The sequence below is a fragment of the Microcebus murinus genome, chromosome 9, assembly GCF_040939455.1.
Source record: "Microcebus murinus isolate Inina chromosome 9, M.murinus_Inina_mat1.0, whole genome shotgun sequence".
Taxonomy (NCBI): Eukaryota; Metazoa; Chordata; class Mammalia; order Primates; family Cheirogaleidae; genus Microcebus; species Microcebus murinus.
Window position 1 is genome coordinate 55,624,491 of NC_134112.1, and position 9,127 is coordinate 55,633,617.

At 30.9% G+C, this 9,127-nt stretch overlaps 1 protein-coding gene across 3 annotated transcripts in view; it reads left to right on the forward strand.

Annotated features, from left to right (window-relative positions):
- The window catches only part of HGF (hepatocyte growth factor), a 73,254-nt gene extending 64,582 nt beyond the window's left edge, over window positions 1-8,672 (forward strand). For all 3 annotated transcript variants that reach the window (XM_012779509.3, XM_012779506.3, XM_012779508.2), the window contains 4 exons: window positions 745-891; window positions 1,408-1,514; window positions 1,640-1,785; window positions 4,870-8,672. In XM_012779509.3, the coding sequence (XP_012634963.1) occupies window positions 745-891; window positions 1,408-1,514; window positions 1,640-1,785; window positions 4,870-5,046 (577 nt within the window). In that variant the 3' untranslated portion in view covers window positions 5,047-8,672. The remainder of the gene's footprint in view (window positions 1-744; window positions 892-1,407; window positions 1,515-1,639; window positions 1,786-4,869) is intronic.
- The last annotated feature ends 455 nt before the right edge of the window (window positions 8,673-9,127 follow it).

Below are 9,127 nucleotides of genomic sequence, written 5' to 3' on the forward strand. Positions count from 1 at the left end.
GTGAATATATATTAATTTCTTTTTAAAACTTAGCTTATAAAACATATTTTGACTTCACTGATATTTACTTACGGGGCACTATTTCAATTCACCTCTGTTCAAAATTATTATTACTCTCACTTAGAGGAAAATTTGCTAGAATTATGTCAATAATTTGTATCTTAACCTGCTACTTGCACCCTGTATTTCTAAAGAGAAATTTGTTTTCTTTTATCAACAGACTACTTTAATCTTAACTTCTCCTTTCCCTGTAAAATCAACCTTAGAATCATTCTGGGCATAATTTTCAATGAAAATTAGCTTAAGGAAAAGATAAGGAGGCAGCATTCATTAAGGCCACTTTGATTTTGTTTGTATAAAACTTTAGTCTCCACTACCGAACCAAATATATACACACCTGAGATAAATGAAACAAGATTTGCAGTCAAATTAGAATTCAAGTAAAATGCTTTACCTGAGAACTTTTCACAAGTGATTTACTCTCCAGCAAGCATAATCAAATGTTTAAATAGCCATTTAGAATTTCAGCAATTTAAAAGCTCTTTTCGCTTACGTATGCTTACAATATTCAGAATCTCCCATTTATTATAACTTGAATCACATTTTAAATTTAGATTGTTTATCTGCCCTTATAAGCTAAAATAGCAATAGCTGGGGCTACACTGGATGTAAGCTGGTTTTCATATTATAGGAATAATATTACATAATTTGGAATTATATTTTACATTTAAATTTTTTACTTAGAAACAAAGACTTGAAAGATTATGAAGCTTGGCTTGGAATTCATGATGTCCATGGAAGAGGAGATGAGAAACGCAAACAGGTTCTCAATGTTTCCCAGCTAGTATATGGACCCGAAGGATCAGATCTGGTTTTACTAAAGCTTGCTAGGTTAGTTACTTTAGATTTTGTATTTTTAACCTAGACTAAAATTGTTGAAGCATTTTCCTCAGCTGCATGTCTATTCTTCCTCTCTCATATAGATTTATTATAAAAAAATATGTCACATGTCATATATATGTGTGTATACATATGTGTGTATGGGTCTCTCTCTTTGTGTAGAGAGAGACAGAGAGGTATTTGCAAAATTTTCAAAAATGAATGAAGTTGAACCAACAGTCTAATTAGTCTGCTTTAAAAACTAAAGCTTTGTGAGCAGTTATTTGATAACTTTAAAATGTAAAATAAAAAATATCATTAAACACTTAATATTACCAAATGACTAATTTTTGACTAATTTTTCTACTACTATTCTACATTTTGTCATTATATATTAGACATTCCAGTTTTTTGAGAAACAAGATTCATTCTCAGTAAATGTCATATTAAACATGAACACTACATTTTAATGTTAATTTTGTGTTGACTCCAGTGGAGAATACTTACCATTGTATTTTCTCTTTTCAGGCCTGCTGTTCTAGACGATTTTGTTAGTACGATTGATTTACCTAATTATGGATGCACAATTCCTGAAAAGACCACTTGCAGTGTTTATGGCTGGGGCTACACCGGATGTAAGCTGGTTTTTAAAAGATGAGGCAATATTTATTTTATTGAAAAAAGACCACATTTATCTTGTTTCTTATTTTTCTCACCTTACTCTGTATTCACTCACTGCTTCTAATTTGGACTATTCTAGTGATCAACTCTGATGGTTTGTTACGAGTAGCACATCTCTACATCATGGGAAATGAGAAATGCAGCCAGCATCATCAAGGGAAGGTGACTCTGAATGAGTCAGAAATATGTGCTGGGGCTGAAAAGATCGGATCAGGACCGTGTGAGGTAAAAAGGAAGTGCTTTCATAAGGAGTATGTGGTTGATAACTTAGCTTTTCATGTTTACTCTTTTCTATTTATTTTCCTCAAGTCAAAATTATCATTTACAAACCTTTTCTAGGAGAGAGAAATTGAGCAAAGTAACTCTGTGTTATCCTTGGGCGTATTTTTAAACAGGAAAGCAACTGATGCTTTATTAGCAGCAAACTATGATGACAATTGTCTCCCAAAAGAATAATAAATGAACAAAGCCGGAACTCTAAGGGAAAACTATTCATATTTAGGTATCCAAATCAGTCTGATAAAATAGCTTGCATTTTTCTGATGTTTTTCTAAATTTATCTGATCTTCCCAAATTCTCCATAAATGAACTCCATTAAAATATTATTAAGAGATACATGCCTGGCTTTAAACTTTTAAATCTGTTTTTGGGTAAGCTGGTCTGTGTGTGTGTGTGTGTGTGTGTGTGTGTGTGTGTGTGTGTGTGGGTTTGTGTATTTAAACACATTCCATTTTTTAAAACCTCAAGGTCAAAGTTTGTGACTTTAAGAGCTTGGTTATTTTCATTTGTTAGGCAACCGTTACTTCAACTTGGCAGTGTTCCTATCAATAGTTTACATAGACAGACTGTTAAACTATTATTTTAGATATACTTTGAATGTGTTCTCCAAGCCTTGGAGCTGTGGGATTATGGGATACTATGTGTAGCAAAGCATGAAATGAGTTTAATAATAGTCAAGTGTTCTTTGATATGTAGGAACATGCATGACCTAAGTATGGAGCATAATATGTATTGAAATGCATGTGTTCTATACCTTGCTCTGAGATTTTATTCCTGGAAAGAAGACAAAATGATTACTAAGTTAGTATTTTTAGAACTGCTTTAAAATGATATAGTTAGAAATAGATTATGTGTTTATAACCAGTTTCAAATTTGGTATCTTTCCAGTAATCAGAATTACCATGTTCATTACCACAAGGGAAAATTTATTAGGAGAAATAAATAAATGTGTATTTTTTTCTAAAAGCAATTGGAGCCCCTTGAGCACAGAAGTTTGAGAAGTTTGAGTGAGGCCTAATCTTAGAGATTGTCTTGGAAATTATGTACTTAGCTCAGCCTTATTGCCATTACTAAAAATGGTTTGACAACTACTTTTCAAGAAAAGCCTTTAATCTGGTTTATCAATGACACATTCTTCATTTACATACTTTAGCATTGAAGTATATATTCCTCAAATTCCATATTTGTTACTTTTATTCTTATTGATAAGACTTAACTTCAACTACCAATTGTCAAAAATGCATTTATCCTCCAGAATGTTTTTTTAAATATATATCACTGACATTTAAATCAAGGTAATGTAACCACGGAAAGAAATTTCAAAAAGAAATCTGCCAAATGTTTGTAAAATAGCAATAATATCACATTTAGTGCAAGTCTCCAAAGTGAATCACGTTGAAGAATCATGTCAGTAATCCTTGGTGCATTTGTTCAAAAATCAGTTTTATTACCTATGTGGCATAGTTTATGCAAAGTCTCTTATAATAAACTATTTTTTCTTACTGTTTGATTTTCTACTTCACCCTCACCTTGGTTTTTCTCCATCATAGAGTGTCAATGACTATCTTTTTTCCATGTGTATCACAAAAGTAAATTTTGCAATGTTTAGTTTTATTTCACCTAGTTTTATTTGCTGCTGGGGGAAAATTAAGATAGTCCTAAACACTCTTCTTCATATAATGACATCAAAAGCCATTCGCTGCATCCTTAGTAGCCTATCTGGTACATGAAAGGGATGTAGTATGGTTATAATAGTAATGGTTATATATAACAATATGTATACCATTTTTATTTATTATACATTTGTATGTTATCTATAATATATTCTATTTATTATTTATTTTATATTTATTTATAGGTAAATAAACTATATATGAATATATGCGTTCTGTGTGCATACTTACACACAGAAATCAATCTATCAATCTTTCTATTCCTCTCTTTATCTTTATTTGGTGATATGACAAGGTTGCTATAGAAGAAATGCCATGAAATCATAGGCTACCCTCTAGGAAGGAGGATATAAAATATGAATATAACTATATTAACTGCTAATGCTAGCAGTAAGTGGAGGAACATTCTTGGCCTGGAAGAGCAATTCCCAAATAATAAATAGAATTATTTTATTAACTACAGTTTTTTTTTTTTTTTTTTGAGACAGAGTCTCAATTTGCCCAGGCTAGAGTGAGTGCTGTGGCGTCAGCCTAGCTCACAGTAACTTCAAACTCCTGGGCTCAAGCGATCTTCCTGCCTCAGCCTCCCAAGTAGCTGGGACTACAGACATGCACTACCATGCCTAGCTGATTTTTTGTATATATTTTTAGTTGGCCAATTAATTTCTTTCCATTTTTATAGTAGAGACGGGGTCTCGCTCTTGCTCAGGCTGGTTTCGAACTCCTGAACTCGAGCAATCCGCCCTCCTCGGCCTCCCAAAGAGCTAGGACTACAGGCGTGAGCCACGGCGCCCGGCAAACTACAAGTCTTTTATTTAACATATTAAGATCATCTTGGGCAGGGTTGGTAAAATGAAAAAAAGCTTTAGAAATAAGAGAAAATTTAATGCAATTTAATCATTAAAACTATATGATTACAAGGGTGTTTTGTTACTTGTATTTTTCTACATTTTTCAAATTTTCTATATATAAAATATATTGAACATTATATGATCAAAATAAATATAAATTATACCTTATTAAGGAGGTATTATGGTTATGTGTTAATTTGAATTCAATAAAGGCAAAGCACACTTTAAAAGGTGAGTAAATATTTTTGAAAAGGCAAGTCATTCTTAAGTGAGTATTACATATGATAGAACACTTTAAACTTTGTGCTTACCTTAGTCTTACTTGACTAATTAAATACAAAGACAAACAATGGTGCACCAATTTTTACATCTTCATATTTCAGTTCTAGTTATTCCTTTTTGTGTGTATATGTATCTCTGAGATGCAAATCTTTATAGGATAATATTGTTGTTATTATTTTTTATGTCTAATAATACTTTGTTGTTGTTGTATGTCTTCTTCCTAGGGGGATTATGGTGGCCCACTTGTTTGTGAACAGCATAAAATGAGATTGGTTCTTGGTGTCATTGTTCCTGGTCGTGGATGTGCCATTCCAAATCGTCCCGGTATTTTTGTCCGGGTAGCATATTATGCAAAATGGATACACAAAATTATTTTAACATATAAGGTACAACAGTCATAGCTGAAGTAAGTGTGTCTGAAGCATCCATCAATACAGCTCTCTTTTACATGAAGATTTCAGAGAATGTGGAATTAAAATGTCACTTAAAACAATCCTAAGACAACTACTTGAGAGTCATGTTTGTTAAAATACTCATTAATATTTGTGGGTGTTTTCTGTTGTTTTGTTTGTCAGTGTTATTTTGTAAATGTTGAAATGAGTTAAGGTACATGCAAGTGTAGTAACATATTTCCTGAAGATACTTGAATGGATTAAAAAATGCAAAGGTATAATTTCTGGATGATAAAAGATTTAATAGAAAAGATCAATTAATCTCTCCACGCGCTGCTTTCCAAGGTTAGTTTCTTAATGATGAATAAACCATAAGTTAAATGTAACTTTAACCTCACCAAAACAATTACACCTTAGGTCCTTAAATTGTAACTCTGTATTAAATTATATTACATTTTATATGCCATATATGTTATGGTTCATTCATTTCTCCTCACTGTGTATCCTGCAATACTGGTACACAAACACACTTTTACAAAAACACTTAATCATGTACTCATGCCTGAGTATACATGCGCATGTGCTACAGTTTAAATTGTGGTGTACCTAATGTAACCACTAAATATTTTGGGAGTGTGTACCTATAGATTTTCCTCAAAAAAATAGAAATTTCTAATAGAAAATTCTAAAAATAGAAATTTCTAAATTTCTAAATAGAAATATGTCAGAAAGATACAACATTGAAATGACTAGCTCATCTTTTGTACATAATCTGCAGATGACCTTCATTGTTTGGCATTTCAGGTGTTGTCATGACCTACAGAGTTAAATAACACCTAATTTAGGTGTTCACATGTATTTATTGTCCTACTTATTTCATGTAGTTTCTACGTCTTAAAGGAAAGAGAATAATGGGTCTATTTGTGTTATTTCTTTCTTCCAAATTTAGTGCCACGTATTTATGCAAGGTATTTGCAGATCTATTTTCTTAAAGCATTTCTTAAATTTTCAGATAAGTGTCTAATTGAAAAAGTTTAAAAGTGTTTTAGTCAATAAAAATGTAGTTACAGAGGCTAATTTTAAGACTTACTGCTGTAATTGGTTTCTAGCCCACTCTCTCTTTAAATTTTTAAAAATATTTAAGAGGAAAATTTCCATGTCTTCAGAGTTTTGTAAATAGCCCTTCATCAAATCATGCATTAAAGTATATATCGGAGAAAAAATGAAAATACTTTTCTCAACCTGGAAGCCTTTTAGCCTAATAAACATTTATTCAAATAAAAGAAAAGTTGTAAAAGAAAAGGAAAAGAATCAGCTTATCTAATCTCTTTATTCAATTATTTTTTTAAAAGTAGAGTTGCATCTGCTGAATCAGATATTTTATCAAGATATATTCATTTTTTTCTTACTTCATTTTATAAGATCTTCCTAATGCCATTGGTAATCAATATTCACTTAAATTTTGTATTCTGTATAATAACAGCTAAATCATTGTATTTATTGTTGTATTTGTCATACTTAGCTAAAGAGCATATATTTGCTGAGAAATGGGTTAACAAAGAGTAATAGGAAAAGCTTTGAATTTTCACAAAATCTTACTGTACAAAACATCTTTAAAAATAATTATTTGAATGCTTTGAATCCAGTATTCCCATTTCTCTGACTTGGTTCTCTTGAATGGTCTTTATTAAGGCCAAGTCTCAAAACAATGCCCTAAAAGCTCTCTAGGATATTGTTCAATCTGGAGTAAAGTGGTCTTAGGTCTACTTGGAGAGCTTAGTCCAAGGAGTGTAGGGCACCAAATCCAGAAATGTTTTTACAAATTGTGCCTTTTTTTTTTGTAATAAGATACTGGCTGGTATCAAGAAACTTACAGTAGAAAACAAAAGAGATCCAACTAGTTGCCAGTCCATATCATCTTAATCAGATTGTGTTTTCTTTCCCTTATATAAGATGCCATTTTCATGAAAACACATAACAATTCCCAAGGCATATTGCCAAAATATTAAATATTTTTCAGAGTTTCTTCTTGCGGAACCAGCCAAATTTTATTATCACATATTAATGATATTTGTAAAACTTTCATAAAAATTGTAATACTTTTAAATACATTTTAAAAATACTTCCATGTCTTTTCCTTTAAATTTTCATGGAAGGAGAGATAAGATTACCTAAATACCAGATGCAGCTAACTTTGTAGACATTTTGAACACAGTGTTTTTGTTTTTATTAAGGAGTTAACACCACCACCAATAAATCAAACATGGTGCACAAAGTAATTCTTCTTTGGGAAGTTTTTTTTTGTGATAGAAGAAAATGGTGGAATTGACAATGAAAGCTACATGAATAAGATCCATGTTATTTTAGGTAGTAGGACAGGGCGCAATCGTGTCATTATTTTCTGGTGAAAGATGATTTACTGGGTGTTCTTTTCTGAATAAACTACAAAAAAATTTAAAAGTCTAATTTATCCAATAATCCATTTTATTTTGTGTCATGGACAAAAGGACCTTTTAAATCAGAAGTTCTCAATGCTATTTTTGTTTTGGCTGTTTGAATAATGGTTATATGCTGTTATAATTATAGACATTTTCTGATGTCTACCAGGAATTGAAATGTAAAATTAAAATATTTGTCATAATGCCTCTGCCGTGCAGAAGGGATAATAATCCTTTTGTATACTTCTTTAATTTTATTGTAAAATGTGTAATGATTTTACCTATTGGCTGTGGGCAGGTCCTCAGTAAATGGGTTTATATCGAGTCAATCTCTAGTATTAACAAGCTCTTGCTTGCTATCTCAGTGTTTCAAACCATGGGAAATGTGAGACACTGGAAGGCAAGAAAAATAACAATAATGGCATGTGATAGCAAAATTGTATTTCACTTATTCCTGTGAATATTTCTTGTTGGTACCAATGGTACTGTACAAAGTGAATGTTATAGCCACAACATTCTCTTGAAAAGAACACTGTCAAGAAGTAGGAAATTGCTGTCAGGCATTTTCTTGTTGTTTCTAAACATTTTTTAAAAAGAGAAATACTGGTTCTGCAATATAGAGATCATGAGGTAAAGAATTTTAATAAGGTCTCATACTAAGAACTCTCAAATTGATTTATTGAGATTCAAAAATAACTGTTTTCAATTAATTATATCCAATATTTACAAATTCATTCGATAAATAAAATCAGAGTAAAAAAGACATAGTCTTTGTCTTTTTTAAATAAACAATTTTTTAAATAAATTACCTTTCAAGATAAAATCCAAAAAGAAGTTATCTTTCAACATTCAACTGAATTTAAAACTAAGAATTTACTAATACAAAAAAAGTTAAGATTTTCTGGGTCATATAAATCTTGACAGTGTAACTTTTAAGTAGGTTCATTTCCATTTGCACAGAAAGTTTCTATCTTTAGGAAACTGAAAATGAAATACTGTGGACGTTATGACTGCTTAGTGTGTAAATAGGAAATTGATAAGCTGCCTATTGAGTGGTATAGCTGGATGCTTACCCAAAAAAGGGAACACTGTGGTTATGACTTGTATTATAAGTCTCTGTAGTTAATAAAGTTGTTATTTTTATAACCGTGATTATATTATTATTCTTAATAATAATAATAAAATATTTTATCAAAATGTTTCTCTTCTCTGTTATAATTATTTACATGGGCATGATTGTATCTGTCCTAGGAATGCAGAAATCAGCAACAACAGTAATGTCATTGACATAAATTATACATACTTATTGCAAGAACTATATAATTTGTTTATAGAACTAAGACAAAACTTATTCTTTTATTCCAACTTCATGGAAATATAAGTGGTCTTCAGTAAACCATTAATCTCTGTGCACTTCAGTTTCTCCCACTGCAAAATATTATCTAGTTATTCTTCATATTTGCCAAAACGGTGCTATGCTATAATTTGCCAACATATACAAAGGGTCACAAATTATCACCTAATTTCCTTTGTCATATCGCTATATATTACAAAGGTGATTTTAAATTATTTAATCAATCACTTTGGGGTATCTCTTTAAAATATGCATTAAATTCAGAATAAATACAAATCAAATGGATTAATTTGATTCA